Below are 17,255 nucleotides of genomic sequence, written 5' to 3'. Positions count from 1 at the left end.
CCGGCCAGGAGCCCGGTCCGGCCGGGGTGGCAGCCGGGCGGGCCGGTTGATAACCGGGAGCTGGGCCGGATGGGGCGGCCAGGCCCACGGGACTCCGCCCGGATGGCACCGGTTCCCAGGCCGGTTTTCGACCGGGTGGGCCGGCGCCTAGCCCGGTCCGGCCGGCTGGCTCCTTCCCCCCTTTTTTTTTCTTTTTCTTCTTTTCTCCTTTTTCCTTTTCTTTAATAACTAATGCTCCCGAACTCCGAATCGCATGAAACCAATTTTGTTTGGAAGATAACAACAAATGCTATCTTATAGAAAGTGAAAACTCAAGAATCTGTAGGAGGGGATTTTATCATGAATATAAAAGGTAGAACCTTATATTATGAATAACCTGTAAAATCGCCCAACCTTGAAAACGCAATAGAAGATGCATGCGAACTCCGTTTTCGATGAACTTAGGCTTGTTGTAAAGCTAGCAACAAGCTCAAGAACCTCACACCGAGAAATACCAAGAAGCAATAAGAATATGCAAAGTATGCAAAGGATTGAGCTCCCTAAGACGATGTGGTCAAGTTACCCAACCGAAAGCCCCTCTTAATAGTGCGGCTATCTATCCTATAATCCGGTCTCCCATCAACCACCACGAGACCGGTAAAAGGAAAACCTATCAAGGTCATACCTTTGCCTTGCGCATCCCATCACTTGATCATTTGTCGCTTCGTGTATACTCACAAATGCTCCCCATACACTATGATGGGAAAGCTTCATTGAAGCACATCTTCATATGTCCACTATCACCAAATGGACGGCAAGTTTCAAGCATGTGATCCACTCAAGATGCTCATCTTGAACTTGCCCAACTCAACCTTGTATCTTCTCATACTCACTTAAGATAGAGCATGGATAATATTGAGTTCCACATAAGAACTCCATCTTCATTTCTTCTTCTTGATCATATCACATATATATCTTCATACCGATGATCTTGATGCCAATACACAAGGTATATCTTTATCTTCATGGCATCCATACTTGAATCCAACACATGGAGAGCAAGTAGTACCTATGGGATATTCCTTCATATAAACTCAATGAAAACATTAGTCCATAGGGGTTGTCATTAATTACCAAAACCACACATAGGGGCAATGTACCCTTACACTTCACCGATCTATATGACGGTGTCATCTACACTGAATCCGACGAAAACACAACTGCAACATACCATCGGATCCGTGTAATCACGGGAGCAGGTCGTGAAGCTGATGAAGAGTCTAAGGCTTTCGACGATTTGGGCAACCCTTACATCGATCCCGCAGATCTCACGCGTGGAATAGGAAGCAAGTATATTGGAGCCGAGCCACGAGAAAAAGTGCAGCTGTCGCAGGAAGCATAGGATAGATCTACAAGAGCCATGAACGGCACGGAGCCGATGACCACACAAGTTTCGGCGCAAGCGCTACAAGCATATCAATATAAACTCAGTCACTCCAGGCGCAAGTTAAAAAAAACTACAGAAAAAACTCGACGAAAGAAGAGCTACAGAAGATGCCTCCAGCGAGCGCAGGAACAACTTGAGTCAACAGTCGAGAAACTCAGCAGCCAATCAGAGAGATAGCCGCGGGAGAGCAAGATCTCGGTTGGCAGGCATACCCGAAAGAGAACGGGATAACCTGATTCAAAACCTCGATATGTCTTTCATGTCAATAGACACGAGAGGACACATAATCCTGGAAACGCCAGAGGCAGGATACATGGCGACACACGCATATCTGATGGTATCTAGGCCACCTCAAGGATATCCTCGATCATCATTGTACCAGATGGCTATGGCAGGAGTCAGTGTTATGGGTGCGGCGATAGCAAGAATAGAAATAGCACCACAACCCGAAAGTGCTCCACGCAGGAATAGCCCAAGGCAAAATAGTCATCGACGTACTGTGGCGGCAACGCGAGATGTTCCAAGAGAAAGCGACGCAAGGAACACAATATCTCAAGCTCGAGTCGACATAGCACCCGAGGAAAGAGGTCGAGAAAACAGAACCCGCGAAAGTCGTCAGACAGCAGAAGATAGTGATGAGGACTTGTGCGGACTTCCTTGCTTTACCCGAAGGGTTCGCAAAACTCGAGTGCCCACTAGTTTCAAGCTACCCGATAATTATAAAAAAAATCGACGGACTTCAAGACCCGGAGGATTGGTTGGTTGACTACCTAGAGATAGTAAAGTTGATGGGCGGCACAAGAGCAACAGCCATGCAAAGTGGAGCTGCAAGATCCTAGATGAGGAAGCTGCTAGAGGGGTCCATAGATAGCTGAGAAACCTTCGAGGACCTGTTCGTGAAGAATTTATGTTCCACTTGCAAAAAACCAGCATCAATAGAGCAGCTAAGGACTTCTCTAGAGATGGATGCCGCTGTGCAAGAAAAGATGGAGGCCGAAAATTGGAACCTGGTGCGAGGAGCTGGAGAAGAAGACTTTAGAGCTGCCCGGGATCAGCTGGTACTAAAGAAGATGAAGATGGTCAGATCTGGGATTCCGAAGGCGCGTGAAGAAATCGGAGTGAGGCTGTGGGAGAAAAGAAATAAGAAGCAAAACATCATGATAAAAAGAAGTGCAAATAAGCATTATGAAAAAGAGCAAAGTCATTTTGTGTTGGGTAGTTAGTATTAGTTTCTTCTGGGAGAGAAGTTCAATTTATCCCCTAAACTCGTCTCAAAGTTCAGATTACAACCCTCAACTTTACTTTGGTTCAATCTTCAACCCTGAATTCTATAAACAGTTTGGAATTGGACTTTCTACCCTTTTTTAAACATGTTTTGAACCGGTTTTTCTCGCCAGTTAGCGGGTTTTCTTCCTATATACTATGCCAACTCATCAACATACAACATACATGGTACACAAAAAACCAGCTTAATACAATGCAAGGGGTGATTCTAAACCGTTTTTAGAATTCAGGGTTGAAAGTTGAACCAAAATAAAGTTGAGGGTTGTAAGCCAACTTTGAGACTAGTTTAGGGGGTAAATTGGACTTCGGATGCATGGATACATGAAACATGCGGATGCACCACGGCATATATGAAAACAGTGGCACAACGCCTCACAAGTCACAGGATACAACTCCAGTACTCAAAGATAAATCTATACCTAATAATAAAGGAGCTAAGGTTTCTGCCAAAATTTTCGTCCAACTTTTCATTGGACGGATTTACCCTCCCACCAAATTACATACTACAGTAGAAAGCCATGTACCGGTTCGTTTTTTCTTCCCCACCGCAGTCTGACCCCCAGCTCTGCCTTCACCCCCGGCCGTATGCTCCTTCCCTCCCGGCTCTGGCCACCTCGGTATGTTCGTGAGCCTGGTCCGCATCAATGGGCCAAAACCAAAAAGCCCCTTATGAAGTTCCGTCTACTGGACACGCCTAGATGTTCTGTGCTAAATAATCCCACCTCGCTTCATTACAACAATTTTGGCCGATTTATATACGTTGAATTAGCTGAAATCAACGAGCCTCGATACTAAGATACGATTCGAAAAGTGCTGGGTAGCCGCAGTGGCAGACAGAGGGCAGAGAGGATATGAAAACGAAAATGTGTGGAAAAATCTCAGAAATTGACCGGAAGGAAGAGAGGAAAGAGGAATCGCTCAGCGGCGCGTAGGAGCTTCGTCGCCAGAAGGTAAGGAAGGAGGGGGGTCCCCAGGCGGCGGAGGTGAGGGAAGGACGGGTGTTCTCCAAGGATCTGGAGGGGGAGGAGCGTCGGCGAGGCTGTGTGTCGATAGATCGGAGCATTGACCCGGGCGTGTCTGATCCTGGTGGTGTGGTTGGGATGGGGAGTCAGAAGGCAAGAGACAGACGCACGACTCCCTCTTCAATATGGCCCACATCCTACAATTATTTTTCATGTTACACACAGCACCACAGCGCAAACTTTTTTTTTTTTGAGATGACCACAGCGCAAACTTTAATTACACTGATTACACCTGCTGTGCGGTAAGTCTGAAATAATATTTTGGAAGTTAAATACTTCCTCTAATTGTAGATACATCTATTTTTAAGCAATTATTTCAAACTTGGGGGTATACCATTCTTGGCCGTTTGTTTATGCTGGTCACACACAGCTGGCACGACACCTAGGCTGCACCGGCTTATAATGGGACGCGGCGTTAACGTGTACATGTAGTGCTAGCGCTAGCTCGGCAAATTATCATGTGACCGAGCGGAAAAAAACTCCTAAGCACTCTCCCGGCGAAGTTAATTCTAATGAATTTTTAGCCAACCTAGCGCAAGCGTGACTATTAGATGTGTGCATCGGTGTTTATAACCGCTAAGTGCCGCATCCCGTGTCGTAATGTCATCAAAGAAGTTAAATCCTACGAATGCCGCTCTATGTGGATGAAAACCACCAATTCTCGATGGTGGAGGAGAACGGCCAAAGGAAACTTTTTTAGGGTGACACGAACCCAATCAAAGGAACAAGCTAATTATTTATAATATAGTTGCACCTCCATTACCGCATTAAAAATAAACTCATATCCAATAGTATAATTATTTTTTTACTACATAATATTTATTAATAAATGAAACCAATCAGTAGCAACATAACAACATATTTACCTATTTAAAAAATATCAACACGCCACCGGTTGATAGTGGCCGTGGAAGATAAGGGCATCACTTACTACTATGAAGGCACTAGCCGGCGTGAGAAATACAAGGGACACTAGGTTACACGAAGTAGTTGAATATTAAAATAAACCCGTAGCAACGCACGGGTTCTTGTGCTAGTAGAAATACAAAAAGATAACTATTATCACACCAGAGTCCCCAAAGTAACGCAAAGGAATGAACCTTTCACTCTAGCTTGCTTTTAGAACGCCTCACAAGAGAGTTGGCAGCAGAATCTTGGGACCACGTTTCCCCATCATTCGGTTCCCCCACAGGTGCGCACCTTCTATGCTTGTTTCTGCTGACTCCTGTTGTACAAAACCATTGATCTGATTCGCCCTCATACCTTGATATATATTTAAGAAGTTTATCTAACTGCAACAGGAAAAAGACAAGACGTCAAAAAGGATAAACACAATAAAAGGAAGGACAAGAAACGATGACCAACATATTGGAAAAAATTCATGAGACAAAAGAGTAGAAACATGCATGCCACCATTATCAAGGCATGTGATTCCGTAGCAAGTGTACAATTCACATCTGTGCAAAAGAAGATACGAAAAAAAATACAAGAGTCTACATGAAACTGTATTTCCTCCTTTATTATTTCACTACTGCTGAATGCCTATCTTGACAGTTGACACTGGGTTTTCCTCCCTTGACATTTATAAATTTAAAGAGAAAATTTTGTTTTCAGTTTTACGTTAGAAATAAACTCAACTTTTTCTATATACAGATGTATGTACAACTAAAAATAAATCTAGATACATACTTCAGTCTGTTATTTTTGGACGGAGGGAGTACTTAAAATGATAGAGCTGAAAATAATTTGATTAAAATAGAGCTGACCTTAGCATCGTTATCCCAGATGGGCTCAACTTTGGTAAGTTGAGTCCCAAAATCAGGTTCCTTGTAACTCGGAGGTGCCTGCATTAAGTCAAACAAGTTGCGGACAGAAAAGACTTCTTTTAGCATGACTGAAAGGGGCAAGTTCTGCCTACATGGAAGTATATATTTGAAAAGCATTTCAGAAGAAACATAATATAATCAACCACTACTGAAGAAGAGGAACTTTGATGCTGACAAGTGTTGACAGTTTATAATATGTCCACAAACCAATATACGAAAAAAAAATGAGCTCCCTCGTCTCTCCTCTCCATAGCCCCTCGGCCAGTTCAATAAGGTTGGTGGAGCTTAGATCTGGGGTGGTTTGGCCCTTTTCTGTTGTCATGGTCGCTAAAGGGGGCAGGCTCGCCCATATCTGAAGCCTCACGGGACGAAAGTGAAGCTGCACATGTGTTTAGGAGAGCATACCCAGTAGTGCTATGACAGTCATCGCCATATTGGCGCTGGCTCTTCTAGCCGAAAAGGCAACTATTCTCAAACTTCAGGCTTGCAGTCCAGGATGTAGGCTCTTCGGCTTCAACGCAGCGTCCACCGCCTGCTCTCTCTCAAGTGGTGATGTCCCAGGCAAAGGTGCAGCTGTCTGTGTTCTAAAGCTTCAACGAAATCTCGGTGGAGAAGGACCAAATGATTTACTGATTTGTTGTAGGGTCTTTTTTGTAAAGCTAGAGAGCTGATGTGCTTTTTTAGGTGCTGTGTGTAATTTGTAATCGCACCGAGCAGTTTTAATGCAGTTTTTTGGGTCTTCAGGACCCTTCCCTTGTCCAAGAAAAAAATACAGATGCAAACACTATCTGTTCAAGTAATATACCTCTGTAGCTACATCAAGAGCAGGATAGTTGAAGTCCATAGAGCCGGGAATAAACCGCAAATCGAACACATTTGCTGTTTTCAAGAACTCTGTACCATCAAAAGTCGTGTATAGGTGAAGTGCAGTTGCCCTGGAATCACACAACACAACTGCATAGTAGAACCTGCAGCAAGATCGACATAATCATCAGAGGGTAGAGCAACAGACCTTTGGTAGGTAGTAACATTTTCATATGGTAAATATGAAAGATGGATAGACAAGGCCATGGACATATGCACACAATCCCGAACATGTGAATGAGAAGCCACCGTAGTTGCAACTACAGAGAGGATCTGAATATTTTCATCAGCAAGAGAATATTATGGACTTACTGTTAAAAAAAGCATTCAAACTCTTCTCATTAAGTCCCAGACAGACAGAAAAGTAAACAAGATGATAATCAGCAAAAGTATCTCTATGCTTTGTTGCTAACCTGCGTCTGTTTAGAGAAGTACGGAGCTTGTTGTTCTCGGCCTCAAAGTCACTATCTTCTTCACAATCAGCACCAATAAGAGCAGAAGGGCCTATAGCTGCCTCAACGCGCATGCACTTGAGTCCAAATTCTGTTGGATATATCGAGACTGACAGAACTCGGCCACCTTCCGGGATACCAGATGTCATGACCATATACAAGTCCACCGCCTGTTGGAAGGGCAAAACAAAGCAACAATATCATTGCCAAAGAGAAGTTTCTACGAGCAACACAAACTATAGGAACATGGATAAAGTTGTTGAGGCAAACTTCAAGATGAAAGGAATTCGAATTGGCACAAAACCTTAATATGATCCCAGTCCATGTTAACAACAGCAAGCATGTGAGTTTCCTTGTCAGTCATGTATACCTAGCAGGCATCGCTCAGTAAGATTCATTTATGAACTGGATAAAAAAATAAATAACGGGAGCACTAGAGCAGTCAAGCACAAACATACACCACCTTGGCCTCCTTCCGCCGCTTCGGTCGGAACCTCGCCGCGAGCCACTGCAACTTCCGCTTCCTATCCGGGTTGAGGGCCAACTTCCGCTTCCTATCCGGGTTGAGGGCCACCTTCCGCTGCAGCGGTAAGGCTATCGCCCTCTTCATCTTGTTATGGAGGGCTAGAGGCGTGGGATGCTAGATCGTGGAGGCGACACGGGATCGGCAGAGAGCAAATCGGGGGCTGCTAGGGTTGGGACTTGGGAATCGCCAAATCTTCTTTTTCTTAGCGGAAGGAAATCGCCGAATCATCAGGAGAGAAGACAAAAAGTGTCTTTGACACATGGGTACCTTCAATTTCAGATTTTTAAATTTTTTAAAACCTCACACTTCTGTGTCTCTAGAAATTATGGTGTTAAATATATAGATAGATATGTATAGTATAGGTGTATGTAAAAAGTCCCGTTAAAAAATACGTTGTATTTTAGGAAATAAAAAAAAGACAATTTTATGACAGTAAATGGTAGTACAATAATATTAAAATAGTATGTCTTTTTGTCAGAATTTTGTTCATTTTGTATTTCTCAAAATTGCTCTTTGTGTGCAATCAAATCCAAACCTTTTGTTATGACCTCGTCAGTTGGTACATGGGGATTTATTAGCTGCATGATGATGTACCAATCCAATCCATTCATCCTAGAATGAATTATGTCCTTTATTGCCGAAGTGCAAATCCAACCAAAAGTGGATATGCAAACACATGTGACTATAATTAAGGGCGAGGGTTTGATGTGCACTTAGTTTTTTAATTGCAGTGACACTAGATTTATCAAGCATTGTTATGTTAAAACTAGCATTAAGACTTGTTTTTTCTGCTGAAACGTTCTATCATGTTTAAGAAATGTTTTATACATCATTGTGATTCGTCATTTAAATTTTAAAGGGCTTGATTACACTGCCTGACTAGGTTCATCATATTCCAGGATTTGGAGCGATGCTCATGCCGGCACAATCACTATTTAATGTTGAATACATTCCTTTAATGGAACTACAATTTAAGGAAACTACAACCTCACTATTTCTCACACGAGTAGTATGTTTGCATGTGCGGTAAGAGAAAACTTTACTGAATTTTCGTCTCCTTGGAAGAGGGACAAACCGAAAGAGTAATTTGTTGGTACATTTGATGTTGAATCATCGAGATACATTTCAGCGAAGTGATTTGTTTGTTGGGATACTATGTGTCTATCTGTCTTATACACATGTAGGCTTTATGTTTACTAGATTTCGTTGTGCGCCTTGGCGCACGACCCCGTGAAACTTGTGTCAATGTTTATTTTATATACATTTGTGAACATCGATGATAAGCAAGCACTAAATGAAGAGTGAATAATTATGCATTTTGTTTAACTGGATACATGGAAGAATTATGAGTTGACGAAGAGGAGCTAGGGGAGACTTATCAGTTAACGAAGAGAGCAAAAGAACACAACATATCATGTATCTTGCAGTCTTGCATCAGTCCGTCGCTTTTCCTCCACATAGTAGATTTCTCAGCTTTGTTCTTATGCTGATAGTACTTGGCGATCAGGACAAAAGGAAAAAAATATGTTGATAGTTTGGCCAACAGAACAATATGATATTACATTTTGACCTCTAATACTTAACAACATTAGAGATTGAGGTTTAATTTGGGACATACGACTGGACTTAGTGAACATGCGAAAGGGAGATCTCACGTCCTCACCAGGGTTCCACGGAGTAGTAGTTAAATTAGGCAACACAAACCATGTCTACCCCTGGGCACAACGAAGCTCACGCTACACATCAAAAGAGATAATAATGGTTATATGAAACAATACCAATAATGGATGCTCCTTATCCTATATTATGCTCTAGAGCCTGAAAACAAAACTATACACTGACATGACTGTGAACTCTAGTACAGCTAAAAAAGAAATTGTATGTAGTAGAAAAAAGCGCATACCCACAGTTACGAAAAAATAAATTCAGCTCTGATATAACCATATAGAACCATATAGGTACTACCGTACTAACAACAATAGTTAAGGAATAATAGGAGCTATTGTATATAGAAGGAACAGTCGGTACATATTATTTATGGCAAATTGCCAAAGATAAATTGTTTCACATAGAGAAGAGCTTTGCCCTTTAAACTACTCCAGAAAATATAAACTATTATGTGTACTTGCTGGAGAATAAGCGTTCTCCCATATAAGGAAGCAGCTGAAGCAGTAGCGTCAAGTTTTGCTTGGCGCATGTTCACGTTCTCACTTGTTGCCTTGTTGCTCCTTCTGAAGCTGAAGAACCAAAACCCGCAGTTGTTGTCCATCATAAACTACTACTAACTCATAAAAATGGTTTAATTGTGTGATAAAACCAAGAAAAGCTCACAAGGCTAACCACCTGGTTGATCTCCATGTTGTTGTACCGATGCTGCACATCCTTTGTTCACGAAAAGTGCCCACATAGTTCTACAACAATGTACATGGAACAAGTGCCCACAAAGCAGCTTCTTTGATGTGCTCATCGCTTCACATTAAATAATAAATGTGGCATCGCTCCTGCGTATATATGGAAAAACTAAATCACACATTGAGTTTATCTCCTGTAGCAAAGTGTTCATTCATGTTAGAAGTTATCTTTTCTTGTAGCGTACATAGTCTGAATTCTGAAATGAAGATTCTCAAGCTGCGGAAGTCTCGTAGAGCTCACGGATCAAGTGCAGTGGGACTTCGTAGTTCCTGATTTTAGTATTGCAAGACCAGCCATTTAAGTTCAAACTACAATATACTAAGAGGAATGAACATCTTCAAATTACTTACAGGAAGATTGCTATGAAGAAGAGCATATATATATAGACAGGTGCACAAGGTCACTGATGAGATCCAAATAAAATGTATACACTTCCTTTTGTTTCCGTTGACCTTTCAGGAGAATGTCGCTAACATAGAACACATACCTTACGAAACATATACCTGAAACATTTTTTGAAGATAAATATGAGTTCTAAATTTTAGAAATCATCTATTTAGATAAAATGTAAAACCAACAAAATTATTGACTGAACAAATAAGCTAATCCGTAATCAGCATGCATTAAGACAATACAATTGCACAAATTAAAATGAACACAATGATCTTAAATCGGTAGTTCTTCTATTCTAGGAACATAAAATTACAACTCAAAATATAGCATTTTATGAATAATTTATGAAGAGGGAAAGGTACTAATTACCCTAAAGTGTAAAAGAATGAGGATTTTTATAGCTCTAGAATGCATTGCATCTGCAGATATTTAATGGGGATTATTACTTGAATGTGTTTACCTACTCGTACTTTTCTACATTTTCCATGGGCCCGGACGAACACTAAACCCTTCTTACAATTCTATATAAAAGCCGTCAAGTGAATCGCTAGTAAGAAGAGAAATTTCGTAGGCTACCAGTATTATGTAGTGACATACAAAACTGCAGTAAGCATGTACCTCTCATGGTCAGCGTAGCCATGGTAAACTGAGAACGAAATGTTTCAACCATAAGGGGAAATGTTTAACACTCTGATTAAGCACACCGGAAACACATTGAAATCTAATGCATAACAATGATAAAAATCAGTTAGGAAATATTCAGTAGAGAAAAGTTTTAAATAGAATGATGTGCACATTCATGTCTTTCCTTTTTGCGAAACGCTACATTAAAGATATATAAAAATCAACGATGAGCAAGCAATAAAAAAGAGTGAATCCATTCTGATGAAGAGGACCAAAAGAACTCAACATGGCATGTGGATTAAACCTTTGCATCTGTATCATCCGCTTGTGCTCAATTTTCTTGTATGTATTAAAGTATCAAGAGCATATACTGTAAATGAATAAGTGAATGAGGTTTCTGTTAATGACACATTAGCCATTCATTCTCTATATGTGAAAATTTTTCATATACAATACAGATAGCAGAACACAGACTGTAAATGCATAAGTGAAAGAGGTTTCTGTGAGTGACACATTATCCATTAATTATCTATACGTGAAAATAAATCAACATAAGGGATAGCCTATCAGCCCGTGAAAATAAATCAATATGTGTATACAGTCTAATTGAACATCGATGGTGCAGTCGAAGAGCTTTTAGAGCCGATAAAAAGTTCTTCTTTTATGCAAGGATTAATGGGGGAATAGAGAAATCAAGTACAAAGAATAATTTCCAAGACTAAAGAGATAGACAAGGCAGTAAAGAAATCAAGTAAATTAATCATTTTTTCTAGACCAAGAAAATAAAAGATTGCAGAAATAAATGCTTCAAGCCTATATGAGTGCTCAGTAAGATTCCTACTAATACACAAGCAAATGCAACAATACAGAAGCCATAATTGTGCATAAATGCAAATCACATCTCATAGTACCTGGGAATCACATTAAATGTAAAATTTAGAATATTGCCTGAAGTTGCTTCACATTCTCACATTCAGAAATGCAAATCGCATCTCATGGTACCTGCTTCAAGCATTTTCAAAAGCAAAAACAAGGGAAAGTTGAGAATGTGCTTGAATGTTTGAAATTTAGGATACAAATATTGCGTTTTAGCATATTAATGATGCAGGTGCTAGTTATTGCAAATAATAAATAAATGCAGCTACCAGATATTACTTTAGTACTTGTATAACCATGCGGCATAAACAGATGCGTGAGTACAATGAACCAAGATGAAATTATGTCTACTCAAATGCCCCCTACCATTAGAAATAGCAGTACTTCAAAAGAGAAGAAAGAGAAGAGAAGAGCAAAAACATAGCAAGAAGATAGAAGAGATCACATGCATCGCTAAAAATAATTCGAAGAGATACTAATAACAATATTATGACATGAAGAATACCAACTATATTGTCTAGTATCGAAGGCACTATCTTTCAGGTCTATGAGCTTGTTCAGAAAATCTCGTATTTTGTCCGGTTTAGCCATCCCTACCTTGATTTCATAGCTAAAATCCATTCTGAAATAACATTGAGCTAAAGTAAGTATCTATCATTTTCTGTTTGCCTGAGTTGAGAAGTCACTGCCATGGCTAAGTATGATTCCACCATTGGGGAGATCCAAATTTTGCGTGTTTGCATAGGAAGACTGCATCCATATATGACAATAGTATATATAACATCATAGGGATTTTTGTACTTCAAAAGCAACAAACAGATCTTGCTCCATAAAATTAGGGGATTAGGAAGACTCATTCGTACCTACAGAAAGAGCAGGCAGAGCTTCCAGTTCACACACAAGCTCATCTTCACTGTCCTCCCACTTTCCCCATGGCCGATCTCGAGCGCAACTGTGCTTATCGTTTCCCACAGCTCCAGTATCCATTCCTAACATAGCAGAAGCAAAACAATAGTTGTAACAGCACATCATGGTACATGCCAAATAAAACTGCGAACAAGAATGCCTAATTGTTCATGTATTACTACCCAACCATAACGAGAGCTTGGCATTTCAAACCTGCATATATTTCACTCTCCTAAACCAATACTTGAACCGAAGGAAAGTAACAAGTGCAACAAATAAATGCAAACTATTGTCAATTGACATTTACACAAACACCTCGTGTACACACCTGCAGCCTCCTGTGTGCCGGCGAACGAGGATGGAGACGGTGGAGGTCGGCACGGCAAAGTCGAGGACGATGGCGGGGTCTCCCTGTAGCTCGGTCGCGAAGGGAAGAGGTCGCATGCCTCCTCCTCTGTCCCTCTGCATCCCGGTCACCGACGAACGAGGACGAGGATGGCAGTGCCGCGGAATGGGAGGAGATCGCACGGGGAGTCGGCGGCATGAACAGGGAAGAGAGGGGCTGGCGGCGGGTCGAGGCGGCGACCTGGGGAGCGAGGGAGCAGGGCTGGAGGCGGCTCGAAGCGCCGCGGCTGGAGGCGGCGGCCGGCAACGAGAACGGGGCAAGGGCGGGGGCGGGGCGTGAGGCGGTGGCTGGAGGCGGCGGCGGGCGACGGGGGAGGGCGGGGGCGCGAGGTAGCTAGGGTTTCTTTTGCCCTGGGGGCTTGCTATTATACCAGGCCGCGTGAAATACCAAAAATACCCCTGCGGGGTGGAGATCCACTGCCCGACGCCAATGTACACTAACAGAGATCCTAGTCGCAGTGGCTGACGTGCGGGGTCGGTAAAGGTGGGGCCCACATGCAGCCGAAGGCGGGTAATAATTTGGCATTGCATGGGGTTAGCTAGTGAGAGGAGTGCCCAAAACGAACGGACGAGATGCACCGATGAAAAGATCCGATGGTCCACGTGCTCAAATCGTTGTGAGACCCCCTATGGGGGGCATCTATTATACCTTTAGATGTGTGACATGTGTACACAGTCAATGAAATTCTCTTCCACGAAATGGTAGATTAGAGAGGTGACTAGGCTGCCGGCGGTGGATCTGGCGGCTCCTCTCCTCTGCGACCCTTGTGATCGCCGGTGGGTGGGGATTCACCGGATCTGACATGCGAGTTTGTATAGAAGTAGGCTAGGCTTAGTTTTCTTTCTTAGTGGTTCAATTGTTGCATTTCTTGCCCTGTCGGCAATTGTGGCAGCAATGAATAAATTGTCTACAAATCAGTTGATTTTGCAGTGGTCTCCTGCCTCTACCAAGGACCTGGGTGCCTAGTGTGGCAACCTCAACTTTCCCCGGTGGATTTGGGTGCTATTTTTTTAAAAACAAGTTCTACAGATTTGTAATTCGCTATTTTTTCCTTTCTAGGCATTTCAATCACTTCTATGATTTCTGAATTGTTTTTCTTAATTTTTCATCTTTCTGCCTTGTAGTAGTATTTTTCTTTTCATACTTATTGCTCTTTCTGAGTTAACACAGTGAGCCAACTTCAGGAAGGAGCCGTCGAGGACCGTTATGTCGCTGCAGTCGTCAAAGCCAAACATGCATAGACCAATGATATTAAATTAGGACATGTTGTGAATTTCACCGCCAACTTGGTTAGGCCGGTGCCGGCCGAGCAGGTGGAATCTACAGGCCATGGTAGCAAGGTAGATTGCCAGAGAGGCGTAGACGATCATGTATAGAATACACGGTTGCCGGTAACAAGGCCGATTCCTTATGTTTCTTGTCATTGTTATTGTACGGTGCAATCTATTAGGTATCTTACTTTGTTCGTGGTAAATAAATTGGTGAATGAATTCAGGTACAAGTCTTAAGTGGTGAAGATATTGGCATGGAATAACCATTTGATGAGAAAGGCTGAGATGGAGATCAAGAAACTTGAGGAATATATATGGTTCCCACAATTCTAATTTTGTTTTCGCCTTTTCTGAAGTCCTCATTTCTTCATGTATTATTATTGATCATTTTTCATGGAAAACAACTGTGAAGAATTGCAAAACTGCATTGTCTCTCGTTATTTTCTGTGCAATTTTCAAAAACAATTATAACTATATATTTGACTGCTCCAAGTATAAAGCATTGTATATAATGATAGCAGACATGTAGGCCTAGAGGCCAGCACCACAGCCTGCAGGGAGTCATTGTGATTGTTTTAAGACGGGATGCACTTTCTGTTTTGTCCCAAGCAGGTCCTGATTTTCAAGTTTTGCATATGACCATACCCCTTATTCTGTCTGGTTCTCTAAGTAGTAGTGGCAACATGTGTGAATTTCGAGTCAATATTATTGGTATATATGTGTTCTTTTTAAACTTCTTTTAAATGTATGTCTGCACTCTCTACAAACAAACAAAAAATGCTACAAATTCCAGGCAAAATGAGTCCAAGGGTAGTATTAAAATATACTTCAAACAAGGTTGAATCCTCTCTGTTTATAGAATATCATGTTGTTGTTCTTTTCATACATGTACAAAAATTAATATATTATATTGATATATACATAGGAGCCGTAGCAACGCACGGTCATTCAACTAGTTAAAATAGTATGTCTTTTTGTCAGAAATTTGTCTATTTTGTATTTCTCAAAATTTAAAGTATTTTTATCGGGACTTTTTTGCGTAGACTCCCTCTATACATATATATCTACATATTTAATGCCATAAATAGAAGTGTGAGATTTTTTAAAAAAATTAAAAATCTGAAAGTGGAGGGCCCATGTGCACCAAATTCCTATCCAGTCCTACTTCTTTTGACGGGCATGAGTATATGTAGATCAGACGGGCTAATGTCTAGTGGGCTGGGCCTGATGCGTTCAAGTTTTTGAGGTGGAGTTGGCCTATTTACGCTTCCTTCGGTTTCTTTGGTTGACAACCAAATTATTCGTACTCGCACTATAAGCTCGTTTTTTTAGTAGGGGTCATAGAAATTAAGTAGGAAAATTGACCGTGCTTTGCTGAACGTTTAGACTGTTTTTGGGACATTGATCCCCCTAGATTTTTGTTTTATAAGCTCATGTATGATATGATGTAACTATTTTTGAGAGGTAATAAAGCTTGTCGAATGGCTTCCCCTAAAAAAAAGTAACACTAGGAAAATTGCCTTAAGTGAATCACACTTGTTTTCCTGTAGACAGTGTTGGACCTCCAAGAGCAGAGGTTTGTAGAACAGAAGCAAGTTTCCCTTAAGTGAATCACCCAAGGTTTATCGAACTCAGGAAGGTAGAGGACAAAGATATCCCTCTCAAGCAACCCTGCAATTACGATACAAGAAGTCTCTTGTGTCCCCAACACACCTAATACACTTGTCAGATAAATAGGTGCATGATGACCCACAAGTATAGGGGATTGCAACAGTCTTCGAGGGAAGTAAAACCCAATTTATTGATTCGACACAAGGGGAGACAAATAATACTTGAAAGCCTTAACAGCGGAGTTGTCAATTCAGCTGCACTCGGAAACAGACTTGCTCGCAAGAGTTTATCGATAGTGACGGCTTTATAGCAAGTAGCGATAGTGAAATAACAGCAGCAGAGTAACAAAGACAGCAGTAGTGATTATAGTAAACAACAGGACTAAAATACTGTAGGCACAGAGATGGATGAACGGGTGTTGCATTGATGAGAGAAACTCATGTAACAATCAAAGCAGGGCATTTGCAGATAATAATAAAACGGTGTGCAAGTACTAATCAATCAATAGGCATGTGTTCCATATATAGTCGTACGTGCTCGTAATGAGAAACTTGCACAACATCTTTTGTCCTACCAGCCGGTGGCAGCCGGGCCTCTAGGGAATCTACTGGAAATTAAGGCACTCCTTTTAATAGAGCACCGGAGCAAAGCATTAACACTCCGTGAACACATGTGATCCTCATATCACCGCCATCCCCTTCGGTTGTCCCAATTTCTGTCACTTTGGGGCCTCGGGTTCCGGACAACAACACGTGTATACAACTTGTAGGTAAGATCATAAAGCAATGAATATCATAATGAATTGATAACATGTTCAGATCTGAGATCATGGCACTCGGGCCCTAGTGACAAGCATTAAGCATAACAAGTTGCAACAATATCATAAAAGTACCAATTACGGACACTAGGCACTATGCCCTAACAATCTTATGCTATTACATGACCAATCTCATCCAATCCCTACCATCCCCTTCAGCCTACGACGGGGGAATTACTCACACATGGATGGGGGAAACATGGCTGGTCGATGGAGAGGCGTCGGTGGTGATGATGGCGATGATCTCCTCCAATTCCCCGTTCCGACGGAGTGCCAGAACGGAGTTTCTGGTCCCGAGACGGAGTTTCGCGACGGTGGCGGCGTACTGGATGTCTTTGTAATAACCCAGAACATAGGAACAACGAAGGGTAGATTTAGAAATGGGATGTGCATTTCATCGCAAAACGGGGGAAATTTTCTCGCCTTATTGCAACTAAACCTAAGAGGGATCGAGGTTCTCTCTCATTTTGCACTTAGGGTTAGGCAATGTGAGTTAGGGAAATTTCGACATGATCTCTTTTGTATCTTGTTGAGTTGGG

General features: G+C 41.7%; 1 protein-coding gene across 2 annotated transcripts; it reads right to left on the bottom strand.

Moving 5' to 3' along the window:
* Positions 1–4,775: 4,775 nt before the first annotated feature.
* LOC124677387 (pre-rRNA-processing protein esf1-like) lies at positions 4,776–7,582 on the bottom strand. 2 transcript variants are annotated; one of them, XM_047213377.1, is made up of 6 exons: positions 7,335–7,582; positions 7,179–7,244; positions 6,836–7,044; positions 6,364–6,526; positions 5,499–5,576; positions 4,776–5,024 (listed from the first exon to the last, which is right to left on the bottom strand). In XM_047213377.1, the coding sequence occupies exons 1-6, from the start codon at positions 7,482–7,484 to the stop codon at positions 4,836–4,838; spliced, it is 855 nt and encodes a 284-aa protein (XP_047069333.1). In that variant the 5' UTR covers positions 7,485–7,582; the 3' UTR covers positions 4,776–4,835. The 2 variants fall into 2 exon arrangements, with proteins under 2 accessions (XP_047069333.1, XP_047069341.1); XM_047213385.1 differs by having other exon boundaries at positions 7,338–7,582.
* Positions 7,583–17,255: the final 9,673 nt, after the last annotated feature.

The sequence above is a fragment of the Lolium rigidum genome, chromosome 1, assembly GCF_022539505.1.
Source record: "Lolium rigidum isolate FL_2022 chromosome 1, APGP_CSIRO_Lrig_0.1, whole genome shotgun sequence".
Taxonomy (NCBI): domain Eukaryota; kingdom Viridiplantae; phylum Streptophyta; class Magnoliopsida; order Poales; family Poaceae; genus Lolium; species Lolium rigidum.
This window is presented reverse-complemented; position numbering and strand designations above follow the sequence as displayed.

What these genes read in the sequence shown, in the direction of transcription:
- LOC124677387 (XM_047213377.1), bottom strand. Translation starts at nt 7,484, where the DNA reads ATGAAGAGGGCGATAGCCTTACCGCTGCAGCGGAAGGTGGCCCTCAAC. An exon ending in GGCGGAAGGAGGCCAAGGTG is followed by an intron (nt 7,245 to 7,334) that starts GTGTATGTTTGT and finishes GATGCCTGCTAG; the next exon opens with GTATACATGACTGACAAGGA. An exon ending in ACTTCTCTAAACAGACGCAG is followed by an intron (nt 6,527 to 6,835) that starts GTTAGCAACAAA and finishes ATCTTGCTGCAG; the next exon opens with GTTCTACTATGCAGTTGTGT.